Source organism: Miniopterus natalensis, chromosome X, assembly GCF_054644295.1.
Source record: "Miniopterus natalensis isolate mMinNat1 chromosome X, mMinNat1.hap1, whole genome shotgun sequence".
NCBI lineage: Eukaryota > Metazoa > Chordata > Mammalia > Chiroptera > Miniopteridae > Miniopterus > Miniopterus natalensis.
Genome location: NC_142103.1, coordinates 43,927,931 through 43,945,057, shown reverse-complemented (window position 1 = coordinate 43,945,057; position 17,127 = coordinate 43,927,931). Strand labels below are relative to the sequence as shown.

Below are 17,127 nucleotides of genomic sequence, written 5' to 3'. Positions count from 1 at the left end.
GACTCAACTGTATTGTTATTGATGTGCTTTGTAAAATTTTGTCAATCAAATGCTTACTATATGCTCAGCATATATTATAATAAATACATAAAAGTATAATACCTTAAATATATATAACACTTTTCAAAGTCCATTAATATAAAAATAATAGCATCTGATATTGATTGAGTGTAAAGTACTATGCTACACAAACTACGTACGTTATTACATCTAAGCCCATTCACTATTGTTATCCTCCTATACCATTGCAAGCATTTTACATATACTAGTTAGTTAGTATCAATTCACTAATAGCAATTAATTAATACTAATTTACTAGTTTTATATGTATGATGAATTCATTAAAACCTCACAACAAACCTAGGAGGTAGGCACTGTTATCATTTCTATTTTACCAGTGAATAAGCTGAGACACAAACAAGTTGTATAATTAACCAAGGTAACACAATACATGAGAGTCAGGATGTGAACCTGTGTTCCAAAATCTATGCTGTTAAACATGAAGACATACTATATTTCAGCTCTAAGAGGTATGTACTATCCCAATTTTACAATGAGGATAATGAGGCTAAAATGTTCAAGTCACTTGTCCTGGAATTTGACCCTAGGTTTATCTGACTCCAGAACCTGAGTTCTTAATCAAGTTTAATTATGTTACTTATATTTCAACTCTTGTTTAACCTCATGATCTTCTAATTTAGAAAGAGCTACTATACTATAGCATTATTGTACCTGCTGCAAAAATGAGAAAACTGAGGCACAAAAAGACTACTTCACTAAATGTCACATAGATAATTATTGGTATAGAAACACCTAGCCTAGTGTTATCTCAGCTACATCTGGACTTCATGAAGTTTATAATCTAACTGAGAATATAATATTATTCCACATGAAACAAGTCAATTAACTATATTTTCTCTGGGTCTCATTTTTATAAAAGGCTTTGACATATTTTAAATATTTGCAATTGGACTATAATTATCTAATTTTTGGATTGTTAAAACATTCATTAATATATGACCAATCACAGGTGGATGCCCTTACAATTGTAAAAGCAAAATTTTTCTATATACTTTTACCCATCTTCAGCTGTCGTACACTGAAAATATAAACTGATAGGCTAAATATGATTTTTTAAATCCTAGAAAAAAAATTGAAAGATGTTGGTATAAAAAAACTGCTCTTTGTGCTACTTATCTCATGTTCAATCCCAAATGAGCAATACAATCCTCTTAAAGTCAGGTTACACAGTGTCTGTCCCTTCTCCATATCATCTTATAGAAAAGAGATAAGAGGAAGAGCGCCTTTGCTGCATCTCCCAGGAAGGAATTAAGACTCTTTGCTCCTGTGACTGTGTACCCTAAATACTAATAGGTTTTTCTCTTAAATAAATGAAGTTGTTAATTTTTATTTTATCTTTTCTTTACAAAATCCTTTTCCTGAGAACAGTCCAGAGCTCATTGAAAATATTAACCCATTTTCTCAATTTCTATCCTTATATGTCGTAATTATATTTAAAATTTATGTTGTGCTTTTTGTTTTGTGGGTATTTTTTTTTTTTTAATTTTTATCTTTACTGTTGAAAGTATTACAGATGTACCCTTTTTTTCCCCATTGGTCCCTTCTACCTCTCACCCACCCCACACCCCAGGCCTTCACCACACTATTTATTGTCTGTGTCCAGGGGTTATGCATATGTGCATGTATATTCTTTGGTTAATCTCTTCCCACCCACCCAACCACCCCCACCTTCTGTCTGAGATTGGTCAGTCTGTTCCATGCTTCTATGTCTCTGGATCTATTTTGTTCATCAGTTTATTTTGTTCTTTAGATTACACAAATGAGTGAGATCATGTGATACCTGTCTTTCTCTAACTGGTGTATTTGGCTTAGCATAATACTCTCCAGGTGCCTCCATGCTGTCTCAAAGGGTAAGAGATCCTTGCTTTTTTCAGCTGTGTAGTATTCCATGGTGTAAATGTCCCACAGCTTTTTTATCCACTCATCCACTGGTAGGCACTTGGGCAGTTTCCATATCTTAGCTATTGTAAATTGTACTGCCATGAACATAGGATTACCTGTACTCTTTCTGATTGGTTTTTCGGGTTTCTTAGGATATATTACTAGAAGTCAAATCACTGGGTCAAATCGCAGGTCAATTTTTAATTTTTTGAGGAAACTCCACACTGTTTTCCATAGTGGCTGCACCTGTCTGCATTCCCACCAGCAGTGTACTACGGTTCCCTTTTCTCCACATCCTCGCCAGCACTTATTGTGTGTTGATTTGTTGGTGGTAGCCATTATGGCAGGTGGCAGGTGTGAGGAGATAAATCATTGTTGTTTTAACTTGCACCTCTCTGATGATTAGTGACTTTGAGCATTTTTTCATATGTCTCTTGGCCATCTGTACGTCTTTTTTGGAGAAGTGTCTCTTTAGGTCCTTTGCCCATTTTGTTATTGGATTGTTTATCCTCCTTTTAAGTGGTATGAGTTCCTTATATATTTCGGAAATTAACCCCTTATCAGATGTATCATTGACAAATATGTTCTCCCATACAGTGGGTTCACTTTTCATTTTGTTGATGGTTTCTTTCATTGTGCAGAAGCTTTTAATTTTTATTTAGTCCCATTTGTTTATTTTCTCCTTTGTTTCCTTTGCCCTAGGAGATGAGTGGGTAAATATATTGCTACGAGAGATGTCTGAGATTTTGTGCCTATGTTTTCTTCGAGGATTTTTATGGTTTCATATCTTACATTTAAGTCTTTTATTCATTTTGAGTTTATTCTTGTGTAGGGTGTAAGTTGGTGGTTTAGTTTCATTTTTGCATGTGCCTGTCCAATTTTCCCAACACCATTTATTGGAGAGACTGTATTTACTCCATTGCATGCTCTTGCCTCCTTTGTCAAATATTAATTGAGCATAATGGCATGGGTCGATTTCTGGGTTCTCTCTTCTGTTCCATTGACCTTTATGTCTGTTCTTGTGCTAGTACCAGGCTGTTCTGATTACAGTGGCTTTGTAGTATAACTTGATATCTGCTATTGTGATCCCTCCAAATTTGTTCTTCTTTCTCAAGATTGCCATGGCTATTCGGGGTGTTTTTTTCATTCCACAAAAATTTTTGGAGTAGTTAAGTTTTACACCAAGTACTACCATTTTAGGATCCTGAATTGCAGTCTTCATTCTGTGTGACATGAACACACATCCATTTACCCTTAGGCCCATAATCCACCATAGCCTAATCTTAGCCATTTTTTTTCATTTTTAAGATATTGTGATAAAATATGCATAACATAAAATTTATTATCTTAACTCTTTAAGTGTACAGTTCAGTAGCATTAAGTATATTCATACTGTTGTGCAACCAATCTTCAGAAGTTTTTTTTATCTTGCACAATAAAACTTTATAACCATTAGACAATAAGACAATAAGTCTCCATTTCCCTTTCCCCCAGTCTCTGTCAACCATCATTCTACTTTCTGTTTCTTTTTAAGGCTAAACAATATTCTATTATATGGATATACCACAATTTGTTTATCCATTTATACATCAATAGACATTTGAGTGTCTTTTGACCTTTTGCTGTTGTGCATAATGCTGCTATGAAAAAGAGTATACAAATATATTTCTGAGATTCTGCTTTCAATTCTTTTATAAGTAGGATTTTCATAAGTAGAGTTGTTACATCATATGGTAATTCTATTTTTAATTTTTTGAGAAACTACCATACTATTTTTATAATGGCTGTACCATTTACATTCCTACCAATAGTGTATAAGTGTTCCAATTTCTCCACATCTTCACCAATGCTTATTTTTTTGTGTTTTGGAAAGCAGTCACCTTAATGGGTGCTTGTAGATAATTTTATATCAAATATTTCATTTATTAGGACAAGAACTGCCTGCAAAATTTTTTTAGAAAGAGTTAACTGAACATCTGCTGAATTCTTATATAGGAGTAATATATTACCAGTATATGGTGAAATATTTTTAACATAGTTTTCAATATTGTTTTAATAAACCTCATGAAAATTGAGAAGAGGATCACCGTTACTGATAGATATATTTGAAAAAATAGTATCAGAAATATTTTTCCACTGCAGAATCATATAACATAAATTTTCCTTTCTATACTTATTTTATTAGGAATTGCAAAATAATTAAGTCTATTTAATATGTTTATAGGTTTTTGGAGGCCTATTTTCCTGTCACCTCCATTTGGTAAAGCAAAGAAAACTGAAGAAAAACACTCTGTGCAACAAACTGGTAACAAAGGTGAGTATATTGAATAGAAATTGACCAGAATTTTTACATATTCTCTGAATATTTGGAAAAATTTATTTTTTAATATTTTTTTAAATTTTAAAATTACAGTTGACATACAATATTATGTTAGGTTCAGGTGTACAACCCAGTGATTAGACTTTTACACAACTTACAAAGTAATCACCCTCATAAATCTAGTACCCATCTGCCGCTATACATAGTTATTACAATATCATTGACTATATTCCCTATGCTGTACTTTACATCCCCATGACTATTCTGTAACTACCAGTTTGTACTTCTTAATCCCCTTATCTTTTAAACCCACCCCTTCAAATCCCTTCCCACATGGCAGCCATCCAAATGTTCTCTGTATCTATGAGTCTGTTTCTTTTCTGTTTGTTCATTTATTTTGTTCTTTAGATTCCACATATAAGTGAAATCATATGGCATTTGTCTTTAACTTATTTAAACCAGGACTTGTGGTTTCAGGGATACCCCAGACAAATTTCAGGTACAGTGATTCTCTAGAAAGACTTTCTGAAATCAATGTACAGTAGTACTCATGACTATGATTTACTATAACAAAAAGATACAATAAAATAATATCAATAAAGGGAAAAAGGCACCTTGAGTTAATCTAGTAGAAACTAGGTGCAAGGTTCCAAGAATCTTCTCCCAGTATAATTACACAAGACTTACTTCATTCATCCACCAACTTATAACAACATGTATGACATTGTCTGCCAGGAAATCTCATTAGATTCTCAGTGCCAGCATGTTGTTCTTTAAACAGCTTTATTAAGATATAATTCACCCATTAAACCAGACAATTCAATAATTTTAAGTATATTCACAGATATTTTCAACCATTACAACAGTTAATTTTGGAACATTTTTATCACCATAAAAGGTAACCTGTACCCTTTGGCTTTCACCCATCTATGCTTCCCATTACCCGTAAGCCTAAGAAACCACCAATTTACTTTCTGTTTCTAAAGATTTCTCTATGCTGGACATTTCATATGAATGGACTCATATAGTGCATGGCCTTTTGTGACTGCATTCATTCAATTAGTATAATGCTTTCAATGTTAATCCATATTACAGCATGTACTAGTACTTCATTTTTTAAAAAAATATATATATTTTTATTGATTTCAGAGAGAGGAAGGGAGAGGTAGAGATAGAAATATCAATAATGAGAGAGGGTCATGATCAGCTGCCTCCTACATGCCCCCTACTGAGGATTGAGCCCACAACCCTGGCATGTGCCCTGGCCGGGAATCAAACCAAGATCTCCTGGATCACAGGTCGATCCTCAACTGCTGAGCCATGCTGGCTGGGCAGTACTTCATTTTCTTATAACCAAAAAATATATCATTGTACATATGTTTTGCATTGTGTTAACATATTTGTTAATTCATTGACATATGCTTTGATTACACATTTTGACTATTATGAATAATGTTGCTATGAACATTTGTGTACATAGACTTATGTTTTTATTTCTCTTGGCTGTATACCTGGGAGTAGAATTGCTGGGTTATATGGTTACTCCATGTTTAATCGCTTGAGGAACTGCCAACCTGTTTTCCAAAGTGATTGCACAATTTTACATTCCCACCAACAGCATATGAGGATTTGTAATTCTCTTCATCCCCTTCAACACTTGTCATTATCTTACTTTTTTTAAAGTTGAGCCATCCTAGTGGGCGTGAAATGCCATTTCATTGATGATTTTGATTTATATTTCCCTAATGACTAATGATGTTGAGCATTTTTTGTGCTTTTTAACCATTGTATATTTTCCTCTGATAAATATGTATTTAGAACCTTTTTTTTTATTAAAAATGTTAATGTTGACATTACTGCAGACTTTCCCCATTTCCTCCATTTTGCCCTCTTCCACCTACCCCCATCTTCCTCTCTTTTGGCCTTCACCACTCTATGGTCCGTGTCCATGGGGTATGCATATATGTTCATTAGTTAGTCCCTTCAACTTCTTTATCCAGTCACCCCCAACCCCACCACTCTGGCTCCCACCAGTCTGTTCCGTGTGTCCATGCTTCTGGTTCCATTTTGTTCAGTTTATTTTGTTCATTAGATTCCGCACATTAGTGAGATCATATGGTATTTGTATTTCTTTGGCTGGCATATTTTGCTTAATATAATACTCTCCAAGTCCATCCATACTGTCGCAAATGATAAGAGATCCTTCTTTTTTACAGTCATATAGTATTCTATTATAGAAATGTCCCACAGCTTATTTATACACTCATCTGCTGATGGGCCCTTGGGCTGTTTCCTGATCTTGGCTATTGCAAATAACGCTGCTATGAACATAAGGGTTGCATATATTCTTTCTGATTGGTGTTTTGAGATTCTTAGGATATATTCCTAGAAGTGGGATCACTAAGTCAAAAGGCAGCTCCATTTTTAATTGTCTGAGGAAACTCCAGACTGTTTTCCAAACTGGCTGCACTAGTCTGCATTGCCACCAATAGTGCACTAATGTTCCCTTCTCTCCACATCCTCTCAAGCACTTGCTTCTTGATTTGTTGTTGATAGCCATTCTGGTAGATGTGGGGTGGCATCTCATTGTCATTTTAATTTGCATCTCTCTGATGGCTAGTGCCTTGAGCCTTTTTTCATATGTTTATTGGCCATCTGTATGTACTCTTTAGAAAAGTGCTTATTCAAGTTCTTTGCCCATTTTTTTAATTGGATTGTTTGTCTTCTTGGTGTTGAGTTGTATAACTTCTTTATATATTTTGGAAATTAACCCCTTATTGGATGTATCATTGTCTGATATGTTCTCCCATATAGTGGATTCTGTTTTTATTTTGTTGATGGCTACTTTTGCTGTGCAGAGTCTTTTCGCTGGATGTAGTCCCATTTGTTTATCTTTTTCTGAGTTCCCCTTACCCTTGGAGACATTATCAGTAAAAATATTGCTGCAAAAGATGTCAGAGATTTTACTGTCTATGTTGTCTTCTACGATTTTTGTGGTTTTGAGAGTCACATTTAAGTTTTACATCCATTTTGAATTTATTTTTATGTATGGTATAAGCTGGTGGTCTAGTTTCATTTTTGCATGTACCTATCCAATTTTCCCAACACCATTTATTGAAGAGACTGTCTTTACACCATTTTGTCCTCTTGCCTCCTCTGTAAAATATTAATTCACATAAAAGCTTGGATGGATTTCTGGGCTTTCTGTTCTGTTCCATTCCATTGGTCTCTATGCCTGTTCTCATGCCAGTTCCAGTCTATTTTGATTACAATGACCTTGTATATAGATGGATATCTGCTATTTCTATACCTCCAACTTTGTTCTTCTTTCTCAAGATTGCTATGGCTATTCGGGGTCTTTTTTGGTTCGATATAAATTTTTGGAATATTTTTCTAGTTCTGTAAAATTAGCATTTTAATAGGAATTGCATTCAATCTATAGATTGCTTTGGGTAGTCCTTTTTTTAATATTGTTTCTTTTTTATTATTTTATTTTATTTATCTTTATTGTTGAACATATTACAGATATCCCCTTTTAACCTTAGTGATCCCCTCCACCCCCAACCACACCACCCCCAGGCCTTCCCCATACCATTGTCTATGTCCAAGGGTTATGCATATATGCCTATAAATTATTTGATTAATCTCTCCCCACAAACTCCCCCATCCCCACCTTCCCTCTGAGATCCCTCAGTATGTTTCAGGCTTCTATGTCTCTGGATCTATTCTGGTCATCAGTTTACTTTGTTCATTATATTCCACATATCAGTGAGATCATGTGATACTTGCTTCTTTGACGGGCATATTTTGCTTAGCATAATACACTCCAGTTCCATCCATGATGTCTCAAAGGATAAAAGATCCTTCTTTTTTACAGCTGCATAAATTTCATGGTGTAAATGTAGCACAGTTTTTTATCCACTAACCTACTGATGGGCACTTGGGCTGTTTCCAGATCTTAGCTATTGTAAATAGAGCTGCTATGAACATAGGGATGTATATATTCTCTCTGATTAGTGTTTCAGGATTCTTAGGATATATTCCTAGAAGTGGGACCACTGGGTAAAATCGTAGTTCCATATTTAATTTTTTTGAGGAAACTCCACACTGTTTTCCATAGTAGCTGCACCAGTCTGTATTCCCACCAGCAGTGTGCTAGGGTTCCCCTTTCTCCACATCCTCATCAGCACTTGACATTTGATGATTTGTTGATGTTAGCCATTCTGACAAATGTGAGGGGATACCTCATTGATGTTTTAATTTGCATATCTCTGATGATTAGTGACTTTGAGCATTTTTTCATATGTCTCTTGGCTGTCTGTATGTCCTCTTTGGAGAAGTGTCTATCTAGGTCGTTTGCCCATTTTTCAATTGGGTTGTTTGTCTTCCTTTTGTTAAGTTGTGTGAGTTCCTTATATATTTTGGATATTGACCCTTTCTCAGATGTGTCATTGGCAAATATGTCCTCCCATATAGCGGGCTCCCGTATCGTTGATGGTTTCTTTTGCTGTGCCGAAGATTTTATTTTTATTTAGTCCCATTTGTTTATTTTCTCCTTTGTTTCTCTTGCCCTAGGAGATGAGTCAGCAAATATATTACTACAAGAGATGTCTGAGATTTTGCTGCTTATGTTTTCTTCTAGGATTTTTATGCTTTCACATCATACATTTAAGTCTTTTGACCATTTTGAGTTTATTCTTGTGAATGGTGTAAGTTGGTGGTCTAGTTTCATTTTTTTTTTCGTGTACCTGTCCAATTTTCCCAGCACCACTTATTGAAGAGACTGTCTTTATTCCACTGTATGTTTCTGCTTTCTTTGTCAAATATTAATTGACCGCAGTGGCTTGGGTCAATTTCTGGGTTCTCTGTTCAGTTCCACTGATCTATATGTCTGTTCTTGTGCCAGTGCCACACTGTTTTGGTCACAGTGGCTTTGTAATATAACTTGATATCTAGTATTGTGAGCTCTCCACCAAGTTGGACAACCTGGATGAAATGGACAAATTCCGAGAAAACACAGCCTTCTAGTACTCAATCAAGAAGAGTCAGAAAAGCTGAAATGGCCAATAACTGCTGATGAAGTTGAAGCAATAATCAAAAACTCCCAGCACACAAAAGCTCTGGTCAGTATGGCTTCACAGGGGAGTTTTACCAAACATTCAAAGAAAACCTAACACCTATTCTCCTCAAACTATACCAAAAATTCCAAGAGGAAGGAACACTTCTAAGCTTTTTTTACAGGGCCAGCATTAGCCTAATTCTAAAACCAGATAAAAACATTACAAAGAAAGAGAATTATAGGCCATTATCCCTGATGAATGTAGATGCTAAAATCCTCAACAAAATATTAACAAATTGGATACAGCAATGTATTAAAAAGATTGTACATCATAACCAAGTGGTATTTATTCTGGGGATGCAAGGCTGGTACTATATTCACAAATAAATAAATACATCACATAAACAAATTGAAAGACAAAGTCATAGGATCATATCAGTAAACTCACAAAAAGCATTCAACAAAATCCAGCACCCATTTTTGACAAAAACTCTCAGCAAAGTGGGAATAGAGGGATGATACCTCAACATAATAAAGGCAATATATGACAAACCCACAGCCAACAACGTACTCAGTGGGCAAAAACTAAAACCATTTCCCCTAGGAACACGAACAAGACAGGGGTGTCTACTTCCACCACTCTTATTCAACATAGTACTGGAAGTCCTAGCCATGATGATCAGAGAAGAAGAAAACATAAAAGGCATCCAAATTTGAAAGGAGGAAGTAAAACTGTCATTATTTGCAGATGACATGATATTGTACAAAGAAAGTCCTGAAGACTCCACCAAAAAACTACTATATTTAATAAATGAATTTGGGCCTGGCCGGGCGTGGCTCAGCAGTTGAGCGTCGGCTTAGGATCCAGGTGATCAGGGTTCCATTCCCAGTCAGGGCACATGCCTGGGTTGTGGGCTCCATCCCCAGTTTGGGGCATGCAGGAGGCAGCCAATCAATGACTCTCGCATCATTGACGTTTCTATCTCTCTCTCTCCCTCTCCTTTCCTCCCTCTGTAATCAATAAAGGTATATTTTAAATAAATAAATAAATAAATAAATAAATAAATAAATAAATAAATAAATAAAAATAGATAAATAAATAAAGAAATGAATGAATGAATTTGGCAAGGTAGCAGGATACAAAATTAACACCCAGAAATCAATGACATTTTTATACACCAATAATGTGCTCTCATAAAAGGAAACTAAAAAAAAAGAAATCCCATTTACCATTGCAACAAAAAAATTAAGATACGTAGAAATAAACTTAGCCCAGGAAGTAAAAGACCTGTACTCAGAAAACTATAGGACGTTGCAAGAAAAGATAGAGGAAGATATAAACAATTGGAAGAATATGTGGTGTTCATGGATTGGAAGAATTAACATCATTAAAATGTCCAGACTACCCAAAGCAATCTATAATTTCAATATAGTCCCTATTAAAATACCTGTGGCATATTTCACAGATGTAGAACAAATATTCCAAAAATTTATATCGAACCAAAAATGATCCTGAATAGCCACAGAAATCTTGAGAAAGAAGAACAAAATTGGAAGGATCACAATACCAGATATCAAGTTATGGGTAGTCCTTTTTTATATTTTATTATTTTTGTTATTGAATTGTGAGAGTTCTTTATATATTTTGAATACATGTTTCTTATCAGATATATAATTTGCAAGTATTTTAGCCCATTCTTCGGTTTTCTTTTCATTTTCTGTTTTGTGTCCTTTGAAGCACAACATTTTTAAAATTTTTATTAACTCCAAATCTGTTTTTTCCCTTTGTTGCTTAAAATATGGGGGCCATATCTAAGAATCACATGCAAAATCCAACATCTTGAAGATTTCCACCTGTTTTTTTTTTAAAAGAAATTTAGTCTTAGTTTTTATATTTAGTTGTTTGTTCCGTTTTGAGGTGTGTGTGTGATGATGTGATGATGTGATGTGATGTGATGTGATGTGATGTGATGTGATGTGATGTGATGTGATGTGATGTGATGTGATGTGATGTGATGATGTGACGTGACGTGACGTGACGTGACGTGACGTGACGTGATGTGACGTGATGTGACGTGATGTGATGTGATGTGATGGAACAATTCATGCTTTTTCCTGTGGCTGTCCAGCTGAACCAATACCACCTGCTTAAATGACTATTCTTTCCTCATGGAGTGGTCTTAGCAATCTTGTCAGAAGTAAGTAGACCAAGACCCATAGTTTTATTTTTTTTCTCTCAGTTCTGTTCCATTGATCTATATGCCAACCTGGTGCCAGTACCACATTATCTTAATTATCATTTCTTTTTAGTAAGTTTTGAAATATGGAAGTATATGTAACCTGACTTTGTTCGTTTTCAATAATGTTTTAGCTAGTTCAAGTCCACTACAATTTCATATGACTTTTAAGGTGACCTTGTTAATTCTTACAAAGAAGTCAGCCGCAAATCTAATAAAGATGGCATTGAATATGTAGATCAATTTTTAAAGTATTGTCATCTCAACAACTTTAAGTCTTCTGATTCATAAACATGGAATGTTTTATACATTAATTTAGATCTCTTTATTCATTATTTATTTTTACAGAAGTATAATTGACAGAAAATATAAAGTTAGTTTTCAGGTGATTTATATACATTTATATACATTATGAAATGATCACCACAATAAGTCTAGTTACCATCTGTCAAAATATAATCTTGATACAATATTATCTTTCTAAATTTCTTTCAACAATGTTTTGTAGTTTTTAGAGTATGAATTTTAAACTTTTAAAAAATTTATTGCAAAATATTTTTTGAGGCTATTGTAAATGGAGGTTTTTATTCTTAATTTCATTTTTGGATTCTTTCTTGCAACTTTATAGAAATACAATTGATTTTTCCATATTGATCTTGTATCCTAAACCTTGATGAACTCATTTATTACTACTGATAGTTTTTATTAGATTCCTTAGGATTTTCTGTATACAATATCATATCATCTTTGAATAGAGATAGTTTTACTTCTTTTCCAATCTGGATGCCTTTTTTTTCTCTTCCCTAATTTCTCTGTCTAGGGCCTCCTGTACAATGTTAAAGAGAAATGGAAAAAGCAAAAATCATTGTCTTGTTCTTGATCTTAGGATGAAAACACCCAATCTTTCACCATTAAATATAACATTAACTTTGAATTTCTTATAGTGACCCTCAATCAGATTGTGGAAATTCCTTTTATTTCTAGTTTGTTGAGTGTTTTTATCATGAAAGATTTAGGATATTGTCACATGTTTTCTGCATGTATTGATATTATTATATAATTTTTGTTTATTTTTCTGATATGTGTTGCATTAATTGATTTTTGCATGTTAAACTGAATTTTCCATCCAGGGATAAATCCCACTCTTAATATCCTGCTAAATTCTGTTTTGTAATATTTTGCTGAAGATTTTTACATCTATATTCTTAAGAGATATTAGTCTATAGTTTTATTTATTGTGATGTTTTTACCTGGATTTGTTCTTAGGGTAATTCTGGCTTCACAGGTTTCACAGGATATGTTAGGGAGTGCTCCTTCCTCTTCTATTTCATGAAAAAGTTTGATAAGAATTGGTGTTAATTCTTTAAAAGATGCTAAAATGGCCCATGATCCAGGGGACCATGGTTCAACTCCCAGTCAAGACACATACCTGAGTTGCAGGCTTGACCCCCAGTGGGGGGCTTGCAGGAGGCAGCCGATCTATGACTCTCTCATCATTGGTGTTTCTATCTCTCTCTCTCCCTCTCCCGTCTTCTCTCTGAAATCAATAAAAGACATATTTTAAAAAGAAAAAAGTAGCTAGAATTTACCAGTGAAAACATCTGGTCCTGTGCTTTTCTTTTTTAGTAGGTTTTTTGTTTGTTTGTTTGTTTGTTTTTAGCTTATTCAACAGAGCAAGGTGTTTTATTAATAACACATAAACAGTCTCAAATCAAAGTCAGCTTTTATGAACATTATTTTTTTAGTAGGTTTTTTATTACTGATTCAATTGCTTCAATTAATATTGAAAATTTTATTTCGTCTTCAGCCAGCTTTGGTACTTTGTGTGTTTATAGGAATTTTACTATTTCATTTAGGTTATCTAATTTGTTGGCATGCAATTATTCATAGTATTCTTCTATAATTTTTTTAACTTTAGTAAATTTTGGGGGTTATATTGGTTCATAAAATTACATATGTTTCAAGTGTACAATTCTATGATACATCGTCTATATATTTCATTGTGTGTTCACCACCCAAAGTCAAGTCTCCTTCTGTCACCATGTATTTGATCCACTTTACCCTTTTGAACCTCCCTTCCAGCCCCCTTTCTCTCTGGTAACCACCATCCAGTTGTCTGTGTCTGTAAGTTTTGTTTGTGCGTCTGTCTTCTTTGTTCACTTGTTGCTTTTAGTTTTATATTCTACATATGAAAGAAATCATATGTGTGTTTTTTTACTTTCTGTCTGATTTATTTAACTTAGCATGGTATTCTCAAGATCCATCCATGTTGTCACCAATGGCAGTATTTCATCTTTTCTTATGGTTGAGTAGTATTCCATTCTGTATATGTACCACTTCTTTTTAATCCAATCATCTATTTAAGGTCACTGGTTGTTTCCATGTCTTGGCTACCATGAATAATATTGTGAACATAGTGTTGCAGATATCTTTACAAATAAATATTTTCAAAAGTTTTAGGTACATACCCAGAAGAGAGGTTGCTGGGTCATATAGTAACTCTATTCTTAATATTTTGAAGAAATTCTATACTGTTTTGCAAAGTGGCTGTACCAATATCCATTCCCACCAGCAGTGTATCAAGATTGCTTTTTCTCCACAACCTTTCTGACACTATTACTTGTCTTGTTGATAATAGTCAAATAGGTGTGAGGTGGCATCTCATTGTGGTGTTGTTTTTTAATTCTCACCTGAGGATATTTTTTCCATTGCTTTTCAGAGAGAATGGAAGGGGGGAAGAGAGAGAAACATCAGTGTGAGAGAGACACATTGATTGGTTGCCTCCCACACTTGCCCTGACTGTGACTGGGGATGGAACCTGCAACCGAAGTATGTGCCCTTGGCAGGAAATGAACCTGGGACACTTCAGTCCTCGGACCGATGCTCTAACCACTGAACAAAACCGGCTAGGGCTGTGGGTTTTTGTTTTGTCTATTTATTTATTTTTATCTTTATTGTTGAGAATATTACAAATGTCTCCCCCTTTTTTCCCCCTTGTCATTGTGGTTTTGATTTGCATTTCCCTAAATAACTAGTGAAGTTGAGCATCTTTTTATGTACCTGTTGGCCATTTACATGTCTTCCTGGGAGAAGTGTCTGTTCAGGTCCTCTGCCCATTTTTTAATTGGATTGTTTGGTTTTTGTTGTTCAGTTGTATGAGTTCTTTATATAATTTGGATATTAACCTCTCATTCAGTTGGTTGCCTTTTTTGTTGTTGGTTTTGTTTGCTGTACAGAATCTTTTAAGTTTGATATAGTCCCATTCATTTCTTATTGCTTTTACTTCTCTTGCTTTTGAGGTCAAATTTATAAATCACCTCTAAAACAAAGGTCCTTAAGTTTGGTATCTATGTTTTTTTCTATGTATTTTATTGTTTTAGATCTAATATTTAGGTCTTTGATCCATTTTGAGTTAATTTTTGTGGGTGGTGATAAATAGCAGTATAGTACCATTTTTTTGCATGTGGCTTTCCAATTTTCCCAGCACCATTTATTGAAGAGCATTTCTCTTCTCCACTTTATATTTTTTACTTCTTTGCCTAAATTATTTGCCCATAGACATGAGGGTTTATATCTCGGCTCTCAATTCTGTTCTATTGTTAGGTGTGTCTGTTTATCTGCCAATACCCTGCTGTTTGATTATTGTCACTTTGTAGTATAATTTCAAGTAAGGGAGTGTGGTAGCTCCACCTTTGCTCTTTTTTCTCAGGATTTACTTTAGCTATTCGAGGCGTTTTGTGGCTCTATACAAATCTGATGATTTTTTGTTCTATTTTAAAATGCTATTGGAATTTTGATGAGGATTGCAATATATTTGTATATTGCTTTGGGTATTCTGGAAATTTTAACTGTGTTTTTTCTTTCAATCCTTGAACACTGTATATCATTTGACTTCTCTGTGTCCTCTTCAATTTTTTTAAAAAGTGTCCTATGTTTTCAGTGTATAGGTCCTTTACTACCTTTAACTTTATTTCTTCGTATTTTTGGTATTTTATACTTTTTGTTGCAATTGCAAAATGAATTTTTTCCTTTTTTTTGCAATTAGATTTTATTATATGAAATGCAATGGATTTTTATATACTGATTTTGTATCCTGCAACTTTACTATATTTCATTATTGTTTCTAATAGTTTTTTATGTGGTCCTTAAGGTTTTCTGTATAATGAATTATGTTGTCTGGAAAAGTGACAGTTTTACTTCTTCATTTATTTCTTCAATGTACATGGCTTTTCTTTCTTTCTCTTGATTGTTGGGTCTAGAATTTCCAGTACTATGTTGAATAACAGTGGTGAAAGTGGGCATCCTTGTCTTGTTCCTGATCTTATCTTTCAATTTTCATGATTGAGTTTGATATGAGCTATGGAATTGTAATATGTAGAATTTATTATGTTGAAGTACTTTCCTTCTATACCCATTTTATTGAGTGTTTTAATCACAAATGGATATAACTTGTCAAAAGATTTTTCTGCATCTATCAATATGTTCATATGATTTTTTTTCAAAATATTACAATTGTCCCCCTTTCTCCCCTTTGACCCCTCTCACCACTTCGACCTCAATCCCCAGTCCCCCACCATGCCATTGTCTGTGTCCTTGGGTTATGCATATATACATATAAATTCATTGGTTAATCTCTCCTTCCCTCTGAGATTCATCAGTCTGATATATTCTTCCATGTCATTGAATCTATTCTGTTCATCGCTTTATTAAGTTTTTCAGATTCCACATATAAGTGAGATCATGTGATGACTGTCTTTCTCTGACTGGCTTATTTCACTTATCATAATATTCTCCAGGTCAATCCATACTACCAAAAAGGGTACAAGACCCATCTTATTTACAGCTGCATAGTATTCCATGGTGTAAATGTCCCCCAGCCTTTTTATCCACTCATCTCCTGATGGGCACTTGGGCTGTTTCCAGATCTTAGATGTTGTAAATTGCGCTGCTATGAAAATAGGGGTGCATATATACTTTCTGATTAGTGTTTCAGGATTCTTAGAATATATGCCTAGAAGTGGGATCACTGGGTCAAAAGTCAGTTACATTTTTAATTTTTTGAGGAACCTCCATACTGTTTTCCATAGTGGCTGCACCAGTCTGCATTCCCACCAACAGTGTACCTGAGTTCCCTTTCTCCACATCTTCACCAGCACATGTCATTTGTTGATTTGTTGATAGTAACCATTCTGAAAGGTGTGAAGTGATACCTCATTGTGGTTTTAATTTGCATCTCTATGATGATTAGCATTTTCTCATGTGTCTCTTGGCCATCCATATGTCCTCTTTGGAGAAGTGTTGACTCAGGTCCTTTGCCCATTTCTTAATTGGGTTGTTTGTCTTCCTCTTGCTGAGTAGTATGAGATCTTTGAACACTTTGGAAATTAGCCCCTTATCAGATACATCCTTGGCAAATGTTTTCCCAGACCATGGGGTTCCTTTGTATTTTGAGGCTGTTTTCTTTTGCTGTGCAGAAGCTTTTTAGTTGGATGTAGTCCCATATGTTTATTTTTTCATTTGTTTCTCTTGCCCTAGGAGATTTATTAGTG

General features: G+C 34.4%; 1 protein-coding gene across 1 annotated transcript in view; it reads left to right on the top strand.

Annotated features, from left to right (window-relative positions):
• Nucleotides 1-17,127, top strand: part of LOC107530620 (uncharacterized) — a 307,335-nt gene that overhangs the window by 263,343 nt on the left and 26,865 nt on the right. Inside the window, exon 8 of the mRNA XM_087813362.1 lies at nucleotides 4,187-4,276. Within this exon, the coding sequence (XP_087669488.1) occupies nucleotides 4,187-4,276 (90 nt within the window). The remainder of the gene's footprint in view (nucleotides 1-4,186; nucleotides 4,277-17,127) is intronic.